This window comes from Zootoca vivipara, chromosome 2 (assembly GCF_965207765.1).
Source record: "Zootoca vivipara chromosome 2, rZooViv2.hap1.1, whole genome shotgun sequence".
Classification (NCBI taxonomy): domain Eukaryota; kingdom Metazoa; phylum Chordata; class Lepidosauria; order Squamata; family Lacertidae; genus Zootoca; species Zootoca vivipara.
This window is the reverse complement of record NC_142584.1, coordinates 80,317,515-80,337,551: the sequence shown is the minus strand read 5'-3', so window position 1 is coordinate 80,337,551 and position 20,037 is coordinate 80,317,515. Positions and strand designations below refer to the sequence as shown.

Below are 20,037 nucleotides of genomic sequence, written 5' to 3'. Positions count from 1 at the left end.
CTGACTCCTGTTTGGCTTCCGGAATGTAGTGGGTAAGAGTTCCACTCCTTGCTCTGTCCACCACTGACATATGGCTACGAAAGATTACATTTGAGGGAATGTGGCTCTCAGCCTAGGAAAGTTTCTCCTTCTCTGCTTTGTAACCATACACCTATTAGCATACATCCCTTGGGGGGGGGATTCTTACAGAGGACTGCTGAGTAATAAATAATAATTGTATCTCATTGGGATTCCTCTACATGTTTTGTGAGCACAATTAGTATTCATTTGTAACCTAATACTGCCAGAAGTTTGAGTTCCCCTGTTTTATTCATTTTATTTTATTTATTGCATTTATATCCCACCTTTTTCTCAGAGGAGCTGCTGGTGGTGTACATGGTTCTCGCCCTCTTCATTTAACCCCCCCCCCAACAACCCTGTGAGGTTGGTTAGGGAAGGCAGTGACTGGCCCAAGGTCACCCAGTGAGCTTGATAGCTGAGTGGGGTCTCTCAGGTCCTAGTCTGATGCTCTAACCACTACTCGCACCACATGGCTTTAGAAAATATGGAATGCTTTTAAAATTGGCATCCTGTTAAAATGGATAACAGTTTTCGTCTGAGCTGGTAAGAGTATCTGGCATCTGAAAGCAATGCTTGAACAGTAAAATCCCAACCCAGTAAATAGTCATAATTGGTCAGGTATTAGTGCTTTATAAACAGTGAATGTCTGATCAGCAGCTGATTTAATTTTTAACGTCAAATGGCTGGAAGCTGAAACGCAGGATCACTCAGAACAGTTCTCCAATACATTCCCACAGGATGAAAAGCCTCTTAAAGTGAAAAACAAACTTTTAGCCTGGAGTTTCTAACCCAAATTCATTTGTGTTGCAACTCTGTAGGAGGTAGGGAATGAATTTAATCCATTGATTGTACTGAGAGAATAGAAAACCGTGCTTGGTTTTCCTACTACAATTATAGAGGCCAAGAGTAGTGCTGAGGGGTGGTTTAAAGAAGCTGCCCAGGCAGGTTTTGCAAAAGCTTTGTGAAAGGAAGGAAATAGTCAACTGTAGTTAGATAATATAGCTACGGTATTATTTTCATTGTTCATTCTTGGGTATCAATTTTTAGTGGTAGTACAAGGTGTTCAAAGTGTTGGAACAAGGGTAGATATTCTGTGTAGGCCATAGCTGTCAAGTTTTCCCTTTTCTCGTGAGGAAGCCTATTCAGCATAAGGGAATTTCCCTTTAAAAAAGGGAGAACTTGACAGCTATAGTCTAGGCTGCAAATTCAGATGTCTGAAAAATGCAGTTTTCTTTACTGAAGATTCAAGTGCTGATGTGCCTCATTCTCAAATTATGCTAGCACAACATTATTTTAATCTCAGCTAAGCTTGTTCTATGCAAGCATTAGTTTATTTACCTAAAGAATAAGAGAGAGAGAGAGAGAGTAGAGCTAATTTTTCAGATGTTCTTGATTCTATGTGTACAACTAGCTATCACAGTTGTATGGATTTCATACTTTTACTTGGTTTCTTCCTGACTTCTGATCTGGACAGGTACTCTTAACAAAAGATCACTTGAAGCACAATGCTTTCCAATGGAGGCAGTTAACATTCAGCTAAAGTCATCAGAGATGGAAGAGCCAAATGAATTCATGTGTGAGCCGAGTCCAAGTTATCTTCAAATTCAAAGTAATTAGTGTACAACAAACTTTTCTCTTGTTTCTCTGCAGGCTTTATCGCCAATTGGAAAGAATCCCGGGTTACTTAATATCACCTTTAAGTATGACAGTAAGTTCTCCTTCCTGTTTCCTCTGGAAACACCTTTACTCATTTCATTTATTAATGTATTAAATTATTTTTAACAACATGTATTGAAGTAATGCATTTTTTAAAAAATCAACAGTGATAATAGAGTATTGTTGAATTAGCACATTTCATTTAGTTAATCTAATTATTTAGAGCGGAGTGGCTAATCTTCCAGGCATTGTTGAGCATCAGTTCCCCTCAGCCTTAGCCAACTTTGTCAATGATCTCATCATGGGAGCTATATTCCTGTAACATTTGGAGGGTCAGAGGTTAGATGCACCTAATGTAGGCCTGTTCACCAAGCTTGAAGTCCCAGAACAGGTAACAACATTAAAAAAACTGTGTATGCATAATATGTGTGTGTGTGTGTGTCTACCCAAAACTTCCCCAGCCATTCATTTCATGTCATTTATAACCCACCTTTATGCAAAACAAAGCATTCAAAGCAGTGTACAAACAGAATTTGTAATAACAAAGACGATTAAAATGATAAATCAATAAAAAGCGACCTCACCAGAAACAACACAAGAACAAATAAAAAAACAGTAAAATTCGGAGAGCTCTGGTAACTGAGGGGTGCCTGTTTGAATAAGAATTGTCTTAAGTTGCTCATCTAGAATGGAAAGAAACCTGCTGGATCTCACTAGGGATGGTGCTCTAAGTGCAGCGACACACTTGTTCACAGAGAAGAGAATTAAAGGACTTTAAGCTACTTACATGCTATGGCATGCTTATGCAAATAAGGCAGATAATACTGGTTTTTATTGGATCTTTGGTTGGGTTTTGGAAGAAAGGAAGTCCAAGGGAGTCATTCTTGCATATTCTCACTATTGTAGTTGCCGCATACAGGGTATTTCATAAAGACTACAGCCTTCATCACCACAAGGAAATAAGAGACTAGAGAGCCAGGCTACGATCCAACCACGTTTAACCCCATAAAACTGAATAATTTACAATGTTAATTCTCGCTGAATTGTGTTTCCTATTACATAAAATTATGTCATTAATGGTTTATTTCTAATGTGGACCATGGATACCATAGTTGGTATTCTTAAAAGCTATTTTCTGTCAAGTACAAAAGATTTATTTACCCAAAATCTGTTCTTTGTTCTTCCCAAAAGAAATCAAAAGTAATGGAATAAACTTGTCATTTTTTAGCATAAAGCCGTAGCAACAGGAATCCAAAAATGCAAAGCTAGCTATTAATTTGATCCAGATGTTGCAGGAAGCTCTTGCTCAAAACTTCCTATTAAAAGACAGATTTCTATTTTTGCTAATAGGAAGCTCTTGCTGTCCTTCATTTGAATTGTGCAACAGAATAGGAGCTTTCACTAATTTATAGTTATATCATGGTGGTGATCTCAGAGCAGTCATCTATAGAACAGAATTATGAGGCTTGATAGATAGCATAACTTTTTATAAAACAGTATATTGGCTAAGCTCATGAATGTGTCTTTGCGTAAGGCCTGGATTAAATGTATTTCACCCGATTGTTCTTTCTTTAGACTGTACTCCTTATTTGAGCTCACTGGGAAAGCATGTAATTGGTGATGTACAGAACATCACTATTAGCCAGTATGCATGCTCTGATCAAGTTGCTGTGACAATACTGTGGACAGCAAATCCCATTGGTAAGTAGAATAAAAAAGAAATTGTGCTCATGTGCCCTTTGTACAGTAGTAGCAAGTAGTTGATGACTTCTGTTCATGGACGCTCCAAGTAGAATAGTTATTGTCACCATCCGGTTCTTCCCAAATCTCCTGAAATTGTAGTTTAGTCATTTAGTCATGACCCCATGGACCAGAGCACGCCAGGCACTCCTGTCTTCTCCTGAAATTAATCTCCCTAAAATTTGGGCTAGAAACTTGAGAGAAATTTTTTTTAGGAAAAGAGCTGCAGGCAGTCCAAATAAGCTAAACTAAGCACTCTAGCATGAAGGACACTTATTTACAATGTTTAAAATGGTACTCTCGCCATTTTTTAAAAAATGGCAAGTTCTGTACAATTGCTAAATCTTGTAAGAAGTCCTTTGAAAATCATTTTCAGCCCAGATTAGGTTTGAATGGTTGGGAACATGTTTAACCTCTCCCATTAAAATCACTGGGTCTTAAAGGTGCAGAATTTGATTCATCTCCCTCTAGGATAGATTGTTTGTGCCTCTCCCGCTTTCCATTTACAATTGTGATTTGAGACATGCTTAATTGGAATAGATTTCAGTGAATTCTTGTACCTATCTAATGATCGCTAAGATTTGCGTGCCACTTCTCTGGATGATACCTTGAATCTGTAATTCCTAGAATAAAGTATAAACAGCCTTTATAAATAAAATTCAGTGCAGAGATACACCTTACAGAACAAGTGTGTCTTTCAGTGTGTGTTTAAATCTGTTAGCCTTTCAAAAGGGCTGAGGTCATGAACTGATTATAGAAATGTACTTTGCTTGAAGAATTAATAAATATATTTGTGGAAATAGAAAAAATGTCTGAAGCTTGATAACACGCAGCTTACCGCTGATGAATTTTGAATTGAAAACAATGAGCAGTTAGAGAGCAGGAATGTGGAAGTGATACTCAATGCTTCCAAGAGTGCAGAGTTACTGAATTGGTAATCTGCAGCTGCATGTTTGGCTGCATCCAATCTCCATGGGATACAAAGCTTGGTGCTTTCTCTTGTAATGATCAGAGGTTAATCCTTCTGAAAGCATCAAGAGAGAACTGTAGTTGAAGGATCTCAGGTAACAGGGAGCCTGTTAACTCTTCTCTTTCATGGTCTAGATGTTAGCACAAACACTGCTTTTGTTCCTCTAAATATTAAGAACACGGTGGGTGGCTCATTTGTATTTCCCATTGCAAGATCATTTAGAGCCATGAAATAAGGTATTCATGCAATATTTGTGTGTGTGTGTGTGTGTGTGTGTGTGTGTGTGTGTGTGTGTGTGTGTTTAGAAACCCGCATTCAAACACAACAAATATCCAGAGTTAAACTATGGTAATCCAGTTTTGGTTTAAGTACTTTTGAACTATGGGAGTGTCCCCCAGTCTTTATAATCACACACAGTTATCAGGCGCTGTGCTAAGATTCTCTTTTCACCTCAGCCTCTTACTCAGAATCTGTTATGTTGTAGAATGCAAACTTAGTTACAGGTAGGTAGCCGTGTTGGTCTGAGTCGAAGCAAAATAAAAAAATTCCTTCAGTAGCACCTTAAAGACTAACTAAGTTTTTATTTTGGTATGAGCTTTCGTGTGCATGCACACGAAAGCTCATACCAAAATAAAAACTTAGTTGGTCTTTAAGGTGCTACTGAAGGAATTTTTTTATATTGCAAACTTAGTCTTTCTTCTGAAGCGTGTGTGATTTACAAGATTCTTTGTAGGCCAGTTATGCAAAGCACCTTCTCTTAAAAACAAAAACAAAAAGCCCGCCCCTGTTTCTGAGCCTGGTACCCATTTTTAACATGATCCTCATCCAAACCAAATTTCATGTACTTACAGTTGACATTTTCAGTTGTTTTCAGAATTGTAGTTAGCTACTTTGAACACTTCTGAACTTCGGTACTGTAGGTGTTTTGGACTTTCTTCCTATCTCCAAGCTTGAGGCCTGGGGCTCTTTAAAGTTGAATTGTACATTGAAGGCACTGTTTACTGTTCATGAGAGGTACTCTCAAGTGCTTCTCAGCACATGCTCAGGGACACAGGCCTGGCATCCAAATGCCTCGGGCTGTGTGCCAAGGTCAGACAACTTTTGTAGCCGCCTGCCTCTGAGCAAGATGTAAGTGCAGCTTGTGCTCATCATCTAGCAGATTTTTAAAAGTAAGATAGAGGGGCAACATGTGCTATTATGTGCTGCACCTGCTACATTAAAAAAAGAATATGGTTATTTGCATGTTGGCACCAGGCATTTTAATATCACAGAGCCTCTTGCAGCTCAGTGCTCTGGGAACCACTGTAGTGTGGCTTTTTCACATGATGCACCATTAATAGTACAAAGGTGGGTTTTTTTGGGGGGGGGAGGTCACATGGGAGGAACCAGCTGATTAATATATATTCATCATATATAAAACACACATACACATCCAGCCTTTAAATATGTATCTGATTTTTGTTTAAATGTATGCAGGTATTGAATTTCTGAAGGGATTTCGAGTAGTCCTTGAAGAGTTAAAATCGGAGGGAAGACAATGTCAACAGTTGGTCTTAAAAGACCCAAAGCAGCTGAATTCAAGTTATAAATGGACTGTAAGTAGTGTATTTTAAGGAAATAGTATTTTAAAGAAAGTGTTGAATACTTCAGGCAAAAAAAACTAGAACTATTATTTTATGAGAAGCCTATTTGAAGTTAGTGGAGCTTCTTGGCACACGTGACCTTGATTATTAGTACACATTTTCCCTGTTTTTATCAGAGCAGAGCATACTACTCTTTGAAAATTCTCCTGCTTACCTCTTTGCAGCAAGGAAATAATTGTATGAAGTGCCAGAAGGAGGAAACTTTGCGGGGTGTGTGTGCTTCTGATCAGAATATTATGGGACAAGCCAAGAGACTTCTAGCTTGTGTTTATACCAAGAACCAGCACTTTATGAGAGAGAGGCTTTTACAAACTCCTGACTCCCACCAGTCCTAGTTTCTGCAAAATCATGAACCTGCCTGTGCCCTCCTTAAGGGAGTAGTTAATTAAGTCATTCAAAAAATAATAATAAGGGGTCTAGTCCCCTTTTGGTTCACATGTGCTTCAAGCTCTTGCAAAGAGGAAAGATGGCAAATAAACATACTTGCACTCAAGTATGCAGCAAGCTTTAAAATACGTTACTGACTGGCTTTAATTTCTACCTTCTCTTTCTCTCTCCCCCGACCATTTGCAGGGAGTGGAGTCGCAGTCTTTTCTCAATCTGAAATTTGAAACTGACTACTTTGTGAAGGTTGTCCCTTTCCCATCCATTAAGAACGAAAGCAACTACCACCCCTTTTTCTTCAGAACTCGGCGTAAGTACATTGGCAATTGCTGCTTTCTGCTTTTAAAGGTATCTGTGTCTTGCGTCTTAAGGAAAGCAGGTAGCAACTTGAAACGCCGAAGTTTCCACTTCCAGCTAAAATCTACTACCGTACAAATAAATTTGGAGGCCTTGGAAATAAAGATGGGAATGAGAATCACAGTCAACAATACAGGAAGTGTTAAGAAATGTTTTGATACATTAATAATAAGTTCATTTAATGGCATTCAGATTGCTCTGGCCCTCCCTCCATCTCCCCGTGATTGCTTTTAGGAAGGTAAAATAGCATTATAAGGTTGTGCCTCTGCTTGTCACCTATCAGGATATGATTCAAATGACAATTACAGCCATCCTACGAGTAACCTGATTGTCTGAATCTTTTTTTTCAAAGCTTAATGCTATAATTGCTTGATGCTACAATCAAGCAATTGTTAAGAGGCCTGGGGTTCTGTTTTTCCTCTTCTTCCCTTATTGGGGGTCACATGACCTGCTGGTGTAAAGGAGGTCCTGCTTTTTATATGATGCCCAGCAAATTTATGGGGAACTACTATATTTGTGTAAGCTATTTTTTGGAATCCTTGACCTGCCTTATTCCAAGGACTCCAGGCAGGTAACAGATAATGATTCTTTGACATTCTGAAACCTGTGATATAATATATGATATAACCCAACATGAACTCATCAAGGATGAAAGGAAGGATGTATGCTTATTTGTAAAACCTGAGTTTTAAAGAATCCATTGTTTTTTTTCCTTGCTAGCTTGTGAATTGCTACTGCAGCCAGAAAACTTAGCCTGCAAACCTTGTAAGTGGAAATATTTGCTCAACATTCCTTGAATGAGGATTGTATAATTAATAGTTTTCCTAAAATAGTAATTAATGTTTAAATATCTCTTCCTTGATAGTCTGGAAGCCAAGGAATCTGAACGTTACCCAGCAAGGCTTTAATATGCATGTGTCATTTGACCATGCACCGCATAATTTTGGATTCAGATATTATTATCTGCACTACAAACTTAAAAACGAAGGACACTTCAAACAGAAGACTTGCAAACAGGTTGGCTGAGCATGATTTATAGCATGGTTCACAATGCTCTGTACATGAAACTGTTAAGCATAAAATTCCTGTAGGGACAAGTTTTTGAAAGAGATTCTTTGGACAGTTTCCTTTTTGAGCAGAACAAATAAAAATCTTCCGTACTGGTTGACAGGGATAAATATGTCACATGGTTTCTCTGTTTGTTCTAGCATTCCAACAGACCAAACAAAATTTTATTGCATGAAACAGGGTCCAATGTGTTGGGGCTCATCTATGTTAAAATGTATCGCACAAGTTGATTGGTTGTAGTTTAGTGGTGCCCAATGCTTTTTAGCAAATAAATTTGACTAACTGATAGTTAAGTGTGGCGGACCTATGCTGGCGGACCTAATTTGGGCACAGTTCCTAAATACAGTTGTACCTTGGAAGTCGTACGGAATCCGTTCCGGAAGTCCATTCGACTTCCAAAATGTTCGGAAACCAAAGTGCGCCTTCTGATTTGTTTCAGGAAGCTCCTGCAGCCAATCGGAAGCCGCAGAACCTCGCCGGATGTTCGGCTTCCAAAAATAGTTCGCAAACCGGAACAGTCACTTCCGGGTTTGCAACGTTCGGGAGCCAAAACATTCGAGAACTAAGCTGTTCGAAAACCAAGGTACAACTGTATAGGAGTTAACACTGGCTGAAGAGCAGTAAGATTCAGCAGAAGCTCCACTATGCTGATGAAATGAAAAACATGCTGCATCTCAACAGGCACACAGAATCTATGCACCCAACACACTGGTGGAGTGGATGAAAGAGGGCAGAGTTATGGGCACCTATTTCAATAGCAAAACAGCTTGCCTGTCCTAGATCTGGTGCCATACTTCTCTCTAAATTGACTGGCCTGTGTGGATTGGCTCCCTCTGTTTGTGGACATCATTTGGCAGCAGCAGCAGCATTGGCTCTGATTAGGGAAGAGTGCTAGAATTTCCAGGAACTGTGTTAATGCACCTGTCATTTCACCCCTCTGTTTTCCAAATTGCATGCCCCCCCCCCCCCGGACTGTGTTCTGGATATAGCAGACCTGCTGCCAGTGTATCTCTGATTGTGGTGTAATGTGACAGCGGGGTTGCTGTCCTCATCAGTGAACTTAAAGTGAACTTTCTGGGATGAGGTTCATTGATTATTACAGCTGAGTGGAGAATATGCTACGTTGCTCACAGGAATTTCTAACTAGGAAAACCCATTGGGAACACACTCACCAAAGTTTTGAACGCAATGGTTTTTTCAATAGGATAGATTTAATTGACTTCTCCATTGAAATCAATGGTTTTTGAAAGTGCTCAATATTGTGTGGATCATTCCCGCTGTGGAAAACTTGGATCCCTTTTAATCATTCTGTGCCACAACAATGGGATCTTAGCAGTTATTTCTATTCACATTGCATTGATCCACATAGAACAGGATAATGCAGTATTTAGACTTTAGTATTGCAGCATGCAAAGTACTTGACACAGACATACACCACAGTGTTTTGATCATATATCAGTATGCATGCATGCTATCTTTTTGAGAGTGAAAGTTGAGTTTAAATTTTACAAGTGCTCCTGCATTTTGGGGGTGGGGGTAGGGAGTTTTGTTTTGTTTTGTTTTGGGTTTGTTTTTGTTTTTTTGGAACCTGGGAACAGTAAGCAATATATCTGGGCTAAGGGTCATTTAAAGTTGTACATCTTTCTATTGAATGCTAATGTAAGGTTTTCACCAAAGGCCACAAGAACTGCAATTCTAATTTCCTTGGGTTAAATACTGATTGCTTTCAATCATATGTATTTGTCTTTGGAATCTGCTCCCTTGCGCAGTCTGATACACTTGGCTCTGAACCAGCTGAGCCAGTCTGTGAGTGCAGCAGAGCTCTCATTTGACTCTGGGAAGGAACAGAGCCCTGTGTTCACTATTGGATTTTAGGTCATGGGCTCTGGCTCTGATTTCTTAATGTGAGACATTAAGTGGTTGGGAAAACCCAGCCAGATGGGTGGGGTAAAAACAATAAATATTCATTCACTCATTCATTCATTTGACCAATGACTCCAAAGTCCTTGGGCTTAATAACATTGTTCTGTGTTTGCCTTCATTTGTACTGGATGAATTTCAGATGCAGTATGAATTTCCAAACTGACAACTTTTTAATGGGAGTGCACCTTCTGCTTAGCATTCAAATGCATACAAATGACTTACAAGAAAAAAATATTTCATTTCTCCGTAGGAAAAAAATACAGATGTCACAAGCTGTATTCTTCAGAATGTCTCACCAGGAGATTATATAATAGAGGTAATGCAATTATTTGTAGTCTGAGAAGTTGGGGCTGACAGAAATTGTTCTCCTTGCAAAATTAAAGGTGTCAGCATTCTGCATCTCCTTTGAAGTTGGGAATGTAGTTAGGCAATGCTACATCATTACATTACTGCCATGGTGAAAAGGTTGCCTATTTGTAAACAAAAAATAGGGGTGCTAGCTTGAAATCAAGCTATCTTGGTAACTCTTGATCCAAATAAGAGTTTTAAACCTTGATTCTTATCTTATTAACACTAACATTGTTTGCGGGTTAGAAAGACTCTTCAACATGTTTGAAGTTTTTTATTTTTTCCCCAAACATGTCTAATTAATTTTATAGCTCTAATTCGTGTGTTGTTGTTGTTGTTGTTGTTGTTGTTGTTGTTGTTGTTGTTGTTTAAAGCCAGACTGGTTCATTCATGTTTTCAGTGTGTGGTTGCTCTTTGTTTACCGGATGCCTCACGGTTGATTCTGTGAAATCAATTTTATTAAAATGCATTGTGTTTGAGGCAATACTAAGGTTCTGTATGTGATGCTAAAGGACTCATTCACACAGGCAAGTCATCACTTTTATTCATCAAATGAATAAAAAGTGTACACAGTTCTTATTTTACCAGTAACATCACTTTTTTCTTAAATCAAGGGTACTTAGCAGTGATTTGTCATATCTCTAAAAATAGATATTGTTATAAAGCATTTAAAATTTCTTTCTCCTCCCTCCCTTTTTTAAAAAGCTGGTTGACGATACCAATACAACAAGGAAAACAATGCATTATGCATTAAAACCAGGTATGATATATTTCTACTTGAAAGAGATGTTAATTTGCCCTTTCCATCTGAATAATAATTCTTAATCTCCAGTTAACTCCCAGTTAAGGTTAAAAGTTATGGGCCAGCTCTACACTGACCCTTTGCTCTGAAAGCTCTTACAGCTGTGGTCTTTCTCCATAGATCACTTGAAAATTGCTGAGGTAGACCACTTAATGATTATTCCGCCTGTTGCAGCAGTTGTAATGTGCTGTGCTTAAATGCTATATGTTTAATTTTATTGTACAGTGGCAATCCTACTTACGAATGACTCTACTTACAAATTTTTCTACTTATGAAGAGAAAAAAATAGTAAAAAATGGTGGCGCGCTTACAAAATTTTCGACATCCGAACGGCCTCACTGCCCTGCGCTCGCCGCCGGATCGAGCCCTCGCCGGGATCGGCCTCTTGCTGCTGCCGCTGTGAGACCAGCCTTCTGCCAGTCTTGCGGGATTGGGGCCTCGCTGCTGCTGCTGCAGCAAGGCCAGCCTTCTGCTGGATCTTCCGCTGGATCGGGGCCTTGCCACCGCTGCAACTCCCATCACTCCCGCCACCCTCCCAGCGGGGTGATGGGAGTTGCAGTCCTGGCGACGTCGGAGGCCGAGCCAGGGCACCCGCGGCCGGCCGTGTGGGACTTGGGCTCGGGCGGACACGGTGCAGGCGGCGGCAATGTGGAGCCTCTCCCAACGGGGCCAGCAGTACCGGGCGGGCGCCTAGGCTGGAGCGACGGCGAGGGGTGGAGGGCGTTTCCTCCGCATGGTGGCTCCGGCTGCGCTCCGAGCGGAGAAGCCAAGGACACGAGAGGTGGCCTTGCAGCAGCAGCAGCAGCGAGGGCCCGATCCAGTGGCGGTGAGCGCAGGGCAGCGACGGAGGTGAGGCTCCGGAATGAATTAATCCGTTCCCAATGCATTCGTATGGGAAACCGTGTTTCGACTTGCAAATGTTTCTACATACGAATGTGCATCCGGAACGGATTAAATTTGTAAGTAGAGGTTCCACTGTAATTGCTTCTTTTTATTTCTTATATTGTGTTTTTGCTGCTTCCTTTATTTCTTATAGTGTATTTAGAATTTGAATTCCATAGAATTCAGATTGTGTTTTTCACAGACATGCCTCAGACCACCTGAATGAAGCTTGTGGTGGTCTGCAGACCACGGTTTGGGAACCCCCTGCATTACATCACAAGAAGAGGGCAGAGGCCCTTCCTCTCTCATCAGTGCTCTACCCTGTGTACAGTGGTACCTTGACTTACGAAGACGATCCGTTCCGTGGCCGTCTTCGTAAGTCGAGGTTTTCGGATGTCAAAGTGTGCGGCCGGCACATGCGCGAAGCGCAATTTCACACTTCTGCGCATGCGCCGACCGCACACTCTGCGCAGGTGCAGAACACGCATGTGGCGAAAAGACTTCCGGGGTTGTCGACTTCGGAAGTCGAAACCTTCGGCTGTCAAGGTATGACTGTAATGGATTATCCACACAATGTTAAATAGTGCAAAGCGTGTTTGAGGTTGGGTTGTTCTACAAGGTGGAGCTTGTACAGCAATAACAACCATTATGATGCCCTCCAGAAGTTGCTGAACTCCAGTTCCCATCAGCCATAGGCAAGTAATTGGGATGATGGGAGTTGTAATGCAGTCTAATCTAACAACATCCGGAGGGCACCCTGTTGGCTGCCACTGGTGTAGGAACTGTGTGCTAGTTTCCCTGGATTGATGGTGAATTTTATAATTGTGATAATGGATATGGAAAGATATAGGGTGGAGGAATTTTTGCAATAGCGCCCCCCCATACCAATTACATAGAGATGGGAGAGTAGCCCTCTATTTCTGATGCATGCACTACAGTGGACTTAATAGAAACAAACAACACACTGCAAATATATGATTTAATATAGCAGTATTGCAAAAAAGCGCCATTTATTTAATGTAGGCTTGCCAGCAATGACAGTAGGAAGATGAGATCGTTAAGAATATCACAATTTGAGAAGCGCTAATTTAGTGGTTTTCCTCTACTTTTCAAAGTGCACTCCCCGTGGGCCGGGCCGATAAGAGCAATAGCCATTACAGTTCCATTGGTTGTCGTCTCTGCATTTGCAACACTTTTCACAGTGATGTGCCGCAAAAAGCAGCAAGGTATGTATTTTTCCCACAGGATGAACTATATGAGGGAAATGTCTATAGCAGTGCTAACATTGGAAGGAAACATATTTGTTTCTAAAGCTGGATTCTGTTGTTGGAAGTGCTCTGTAGATGGAGCATATGACTCTTAATTTCAGGGTTTGAGCCCCAAAGTGGGTGAAAGATTCTTACAGGGGGTTGAACTTCCCTGACCCTTACGGATATAGGGCAGTATACAAATTTAATAAATATAATAAATAAATTAGATGCCCCTCTTGGTCCCTTCCAACTCTGCAAGTCTGTGATTCTCCTTCAACCCTGTTTTGCTGCTGGTATCTCCAGCCTAACTGTAACCCTACATTGAGATTAACTTACTCTTGCTCAGCAAATTCTATAGCCTTATCTTTGGGTGGTGAGATTTCCATTCAGCAAGGGGTGACACTGCTGTGACCTTTACCCAGAGGTGCACCTTACCTCCTGCAACTCCTCCAGTCAATCTTAGCAGTACTTGTAGTTTAGAATGTAGCTCCTGGGTCATGTGGTCCCTTTAGGGTCGCCATATCTTGAAGAGCAAAAAAGAGGATAGCCCAAGCCACTGCCAGCCTGAGCCAGGGAAAGGGGCACAAGCGGCTGCCGCCATTCCCGCGTGCCTCTTTCACCGGCTCAGGCTGGCAGCAGCCGCAGCATGCAGAGAGCATCCTGAGCCCAAGCCAAAGAAATAAATCCCCAAACTCGAACATTTCATTTAAAATGTAAAAATTCCCCCTAGGTGGGCATGTTGGCCCCCCAAAATAGGACTTGTCCGGGATTTCCCAGACATATGCCTAGGTCCCTTGGCCTCAGCAATGCCTGAAGTTTGTCTAGGCTTGGTCCAGGGGTCGGCAAGGTTTACCTTGCCTGGGCCGGTTCACTTCTGCGGAGATCTCTCCGTGGGCCGGATTGTGAGTGCACGTGATTTCCGGCGTCTGCACAGACGCGATTTCCGGCACCTGTGCATGAGCAGACGCGATTTCCAGAGCCGCGAAAGCGAGTCCCCGCACCATGGTGCACCGGTTTAGCGTAGCATGTGGGGACTTGGCGAGTGGGTGGCTCGGTGTGGGGGTTAAACAACCCCCATGGGCCGCTTGTGGCCCATGGGCCTTAGGTTGTCGACCCCTGGCTTAGTCCCTGGGTTGGAGGCTGTGAAAAGCTAGGGTTGCACCATCATCAGAGCCCTTCCACAGGTTGTGTCCAGAATTAAATTGCTTGCATTGCTAGAGTTAAAATTATTGCACTTTGCTGCTTGACACACTGGTGGTACTTTTCTAATGTTTAGGATGAGACTCTGCATCTGCGCTATATGGGCTACAGGGCTAGTTCATGGCATCTTGGTGCCTGAGGTGGGACAGCAAATGCCTTTAAAAAACACCCTGAAAGCTGTCTCACGGTGTCTAATAACAGGGCCAGCCCTGATCAACTGTAGCATGTAGAGGATGACAGTAATCTGCACCTGTAGAGAGCTGTTTGTGCATGTCTGTTAGACCCAAATGTTTCCATTAGCAGCTCTCCAGAGGCATAGTCAGTGAGCATTCGTTTAACAGGCAAGCAGTAAGAACTTCCAACTATGTTAGATGGCTGAAGAGGATTTGGTTTTAAGGTGTCTGTAGTTGAAAGGGGAAATGGAATATTTTGGGAAATTAAGACAAATGTATCAACTGCTAAAGTTCCAAGCTGAAGCAGGAAAAAAATGGCAGCACCTCCTGTATGTATGTAGCTAGTAAAAATCCTTTACTTTTTGTTTCAATTTAGAAAATATCTATTCCCATTTAGATGAGGAGAGTTCAGAATCTTCAACCTACTCTGCCGCCCTCCACGTGGAAAGGCCACGACCTCGTCCCAAAGTGTTCATCTGCTATTCCAATAAAGATTGTCAGAAGCACATTAATGTCATCCAGTGCTTTGCCTATTTCCTTCAGGACTTCTGTGGTTGTGAGGTAAACTCTTTGTAGCTGCTGCCAGTGCTTTGCACTTACTTGTGTGGGCCGGTACAAGTTATGCAAATAGCATGAGCCTCATAATGGCTGGTTCTAGAAGTTGCCTAGCCATGAAATGAGTATTGGCGGACCATGCAAATTAAAAAAAAAGAAAAAATATATTGATAAAATGTTGGTTCCATAAAGCCCTGGAATCCTAATCCTATCTCTTAATACACTATTGGTTCAGGCAATCTTCATTGTAAGGGTTGGACTAGATCAGGGGTTGGCAAACCAAGGCCCGCGGGCTGAATGCAGCCTGCCGGGCTCTTTAAATCTGGCCTGCGAACCTTGTGGACCCTGCCGCCTGCTCGGTCAGTCCCCATGCTAAACTGGCGTAGCACGGAGGGCTCGCCGTGCGGGACTGACTTCTGCGACACGACACGGCTTCTGATGGGCGACAGGAAGCTCCTGCAGCCAATCAGAAGCCGCTGACGCCTCTGGGTGGGCGGCGGCGATACCACCAGTTCCTCCCACTCAGCTGCTTCCTCCCGCTCAGCTGCCTCAGTGGGAGGGAAAGGGCGGAGCCCAGAGGTGGCCAAGCGGGAGGAGCTGAGTGGGAGAAAGCAGCAGCGGTGTGGAGGCTGCCTCCGTCACCCAGCCCAGTGACATAGGCTCTGCTCCCTGCCAGGACAGAGGACACCACTGACGCTGCTGAAGACAAGGTGGCGGTGTGAGTGGCGGCAGCGGCAGGTCCTTTTGGGGGGGGGTGCTTTCGGGAGAGGGCGAGTCCGGCCCCCCACAAGGTCTCAGAGACAGAGGACCGGCCCCTTCCTGAAAAAGTTTGCTGACCCCTGGACTAGATTACCCTTAGGCTCTTTTCCAACCCCATAATTCTATGGGTTTTTCCTCTCTTTTGATATTCAAAAATATGTACTTTAAATAGCTAGATTTGGCAAAAAGTGAGGGGGTGGAATTAGCCTGCAGGAGTCGTTTAGAGTTGTCTTTGTTCAGTGTTAATCCTGTCTCTGTGAGGTTTAAATTAATTGGTGTTTGTATGAATTTAAATGCTGATTTATTATTTGCATAGAGATTTATACAGCATGTCTGACCTCTAGTGGTCAAATCTTTGTAAAAGTCATTGCCTGTATTCTGCTTTAGTTTCTTTTCAGGAGGGATGGCTGTAATGGTTTTTTTTTTATTGTACCCAGCTAAATCATACCCAGAGTAGACCCACTGAAATCAATTTCCATTTATTTAACTAGTCTACTCTGGGTATGACGGTTGGATACAAACCATATTTTTAGAAAGGGTACCATTTTTTAAAAAAAGGTACAAAATAATGCTCAAGTGCCTTAGCCTCATCCATCAGCTCTTGTGTGCATGAAAATTTCACATCAATATTGGGGACAGTTCAACACAAATGCCTTTGACATATGCACTTACTGTCATGGAGCTCCAAGTGTGTATTACAGTGGCTTCTGTAATTAAGCTGCTGCTTTTTGTGCAACTAAACGTCTGTATTCTTGGGTGGGGGTTATAATGTAGGATTGAGGCATATAAACCAACCTTGCAATTTACAGTTCATGCACCATAAGCTGCATTGTGCATGCAGTGTACATTCACACACACACACACACACACACACCTATTATCTTGAAATTATTACCTTTCAAAAATAATAATCTCCAAGTATCAACTTCTTAGACAAACCTATAATGCAGGGATGGAGAACCTGCAGCCCTCCATATGTCATTGGACTAAACTCCCATCAGCCCTGCCCAGCATGGCCAACAGTCAGAGATGATGGAAGTTGTAGTCCAGCAGCATCTTGAGATCCACAAGTTCCCCATCCCTACTTATGAAGGCCCGTGCATAAAGCCACATACAAGTTACTGAGCATAACTATTACATATTTAGTAAATGCCAGTCCATTAGATGATGGTTTTAATAATATCTTTTCTAGGTTTATTTAGACTTATGGGAAGATCTGAGGATTTGTAAAGAAGGGCAAAAAGAGTGGCTTCATCGAAAAATCAACGAGTCCCAGTATATTATCATTGTGTGTTCCAAAGGAATGAAATACTTTGTGGAGAAAAAGAACGTGAAGCATAAGGGACCCAAGGAGAAGGATGCTGCGAAGGGAGAACTGTTTCTGGTCGCTGTAGCTATAATAGCAGAGAAGCTGCGCCATGCAAAACAGAACTCGTGTGACCTCTGCAAGTTCATTGCTGTCTACTTTGATTACTCCTGTGAGGGTGATGTTCCTGGTATTCTGGATTTAACTACAAAGTACAAACTCATGGATAACCTGCCTCAGCTTTACTCCCATTTACAGTCCAGAGATCTTAGCCTTCATGATTCAGAATTGTATCCTGTACACATCAGCAAAAGAAATTATTTCAGGAGCAAATCTGGGCGGTCTCTTTATGTGGCCATTTGCAACATGCACCAGTATATTGACCAGGAGCCAGACTGGTTTGAAAAGCAGTTTGTTCCCTTCCGCCCACCTCCTTTACATTTCCAAGAGCCAGTGATGGAAAAATTCGACTCTGGATTGGTGCTAAATGACTTAGTCGGTAAACAAGTGGCTGATGGGGATTTCTTCCTGAAAGCAGATGCAAATATTGTTCTACCTTCGAATTCAGACTCTCATTGTGTGATGCAACATTTTAATCTTGGCGAGGACAGAGACTCTCAGGACATTCAAAATAGTAGCTGCATTCTTCAGCCATTGCTACATGTCGTAAAGGCTGCCAATCTCCCAGATATGCCCCGGGACTCTGGGATTTATGATTCTTCTGTTCCTTCATCTGAATTATCACTCCCTTTAATGGAAGGACTCATAGCAGACCAAATTGAAACCTGTTCCATTGCAGAGAGCGTCTCCTCTTCATCAGGACTGGGTAAGATGGAACAGAGAGTGAACTACACTGAAGTTACAGTCTAGACATTTATATAACTGGACATTTGAGCAGAATAACTCTCCCTCTTGATCTGCTGTTCAACAATACAGCACCAAATTTTAGTTGTGAGCAACGAGGAATTAGCAGGATAGTTCAGTTGGTTAGGGCATGGTGCTAACAACACCATGCATTGGGACAACACCTGTAAGGGACAGCTGTATATTCCTGCATTGCAGGGGTTGGACTAAAGCAGGCACCCCCAAACTTTGGCCCTCCAGATGTTTTGGACTAGAATTCCCATCATCCCTGACCACTGGTCCTGTTAGCTAGGGATCATGGGAGTTGTAGGCCAAAACACCTGGAGGGCCGCAGTTTGGGGATGCCTGGACTAGATGATTATCAGGGTCCCTTCCAACTTGCATGATTCTATAAGGTAATTAGTAGGAAAACATATCAGCAAGTAGCAGGAGGTTTTGGGATGCTAGAGACCGAAAATAAGCTATTAGGATCCTTCCCACGGGGCAGTTGGTAGATCACAGGAAAGAAGGAGCAGGGAAAGTCTACTTGGAGCAAACTCCAAAATGGTCTTTTCCTGCCTCCCTTTCTTTTCCTGGAATTGTTTTGGGACTCAGAGCTTGTTTGCATGCTTTCTACGTGTTATATTATATGAAGTTTAAACTAATTTGATAACTAGACATTTCCCCTTGTAGGAGAAGAAGAACCTCCATTGCTTGCTGCCACCAAATCCTTAGTGCCGGGAATATGTAAAGCAGAACTTCACTGCCATATCCACACAGAAGAACTTCAGCCGATAGCACCTTTATAATACACTGCAAGATTGTTACGCATTGCCACTTTATCATCGACAGCCTCTGTGTATGCATTAATCTCTGCGTTATCACAGCCACTTGACTTACTTGAAGGAAAAGACACTTTCCTGGCAGATTATCTCTTGCTCCCCAGGAGAGTTTATGGCCAGTATATTTTTATACATACTTCTTTTTTTAAATAAAATAAAATAAAATATTTTCTGCTTTGATACTGTAACAGCTAACATTTTTTTAATTAAAAAAAGTTCTTCCTAGAACTGGACTCATGATCAAGTTAGATATACAAAAAAATATGTCTACTTTCTGAAATATATATTTTGAAGTACAAAATGAGTTGCCAGTAATGTCTGTCACTCTGATAATTCAGTGCATTATGTTATATATGCTCCTGGCTCTTAAATACTAAAGTACTTTCTACAAGTGTGCAGCAGGAATTGGGGGATGGAAGGGCAGAATTCAGTGTTAAAATGCCAAAGACTAGTTCTATAAAGGATAGACTTTATTTAAAAAAAGAAATCTCTCATTTTCCCCCCCGTTCATGTTTATCTGCCCCATTGTATTTTGGTAGAAAATTAAAACCTGTCACATTTTTTGTGTCTTATGTTAACCTGTGGACATATTTATATTAATCTTTATTTTGCCATTTCTGTTTGAGAATAGTTTACATTTAAACTCAATTATGTTTACTAGTTCTCTTCAGACTTTCATTTTAGGATTAATTATTTGTTGTTTAGGAAAAATTGAATCTCTGCAAATGTTCTTAGTTGAACCTGTAAACACTAAAATGCTATGTATAGTCCAGTAAAACCATTAGGCTTTGAGGAAGGGGGAACTATAAGCAATTGTTATAAAGCTGAACCTTTGCTTAATACGACCACAAAGTGTCCTTATCATCATACCAAAAAGCCCAGAAAATCTCAATGAAGTTATGACCTCCATTTTACACTGGTGCCATGGATTTGTTACATATATAATTGTTCATGCATTATTTCCCCCATTTGTTTGGTATTTTTAAAAGACGCAAATGTATTAAGCATATACATGTTTTTAAACAGGTTGTATGTGCAGCAGCAGCACAACAACAAAAAATACAAGTGCATAACAGTCAAATGTATGGAAAAATCTGGATGTATGTGCAAATTTAATATTCAGAGTCTTTGGAATCATTAAGCAAAGTCCATTGAGAGACAGCTTTTGCAAATTGTATTAAATGTATTGATCACAATTGCCCTAAAACTGTTTTAGTCTAAGGTGGGTTAGTGTTTAATTGCAATAACTACACCAAATTTAGTAAGCAACTCTGTT

At 41.4% G+C, this 20,037-nt stretch overlaps 1 protein-coding gene across 2 annotated transcripts in view; it reads left to right on the top strand.

The window, feature by feature from the left end:
- IL17RD (interleukin 17 receptor D) overlaps positions 1–18,908 on the top strand; it is a 52,022-nt gene extending 33,114 nt beyond the window's left edge. Inside the window, exons 2-13 of one of the 2 annotated variants that reach the window (XM_060271423.2) lie at positions 1,711–1,768; positions 3,292–3,417; positions 5,903–6,021; positions 6,643–6,763; positions 7,531–7,575; positions 7,676–7,827; positions 10,052–10,117; positions 10,855–10,909; positions 12,949–13,059; positions 14,854–15,017; positions 16,963–17,902; positions 18,613–18,908. In XM_060271423.2, the coding sequence (XP_060127406.2) occupies positions 1,711–1,768; positions 3,292–3,417; positions 5,903–6,021; positions 6,643–6,763; positions 7,531–7,575; positions 7,676–7,827; positions 10,052–10,117; positions 10,855–10,909; positions 12,949–13,059; positions 14,854–15,017; positions 16,963–17,902; positions 18,613–18,728 (2,073 nt within the window). In that variant the 3' untranslated portion in view covers positions 18,729–18,908. Of the gene's footprint in view, positions 1–1,710; positions 1,769–3,291; positions 3,418–5,902; positions 6,022–6,642; positions 6,764–7,530; positions 7,576–7,675; positions 7,828–10,051; positions 10,118–10,854; positions 10,910–12,948; positions 13,060–14,832; positions 15,018–16,962; positions 17,903–18,612 lie in introns of both variants that reach the window. The other variant, XM_035106370.3, reaches the window with a different exon arrangement.
- The last annotated feature ends 1,129 nt before the right edge of the window (positions 18,909–20,037 follow it).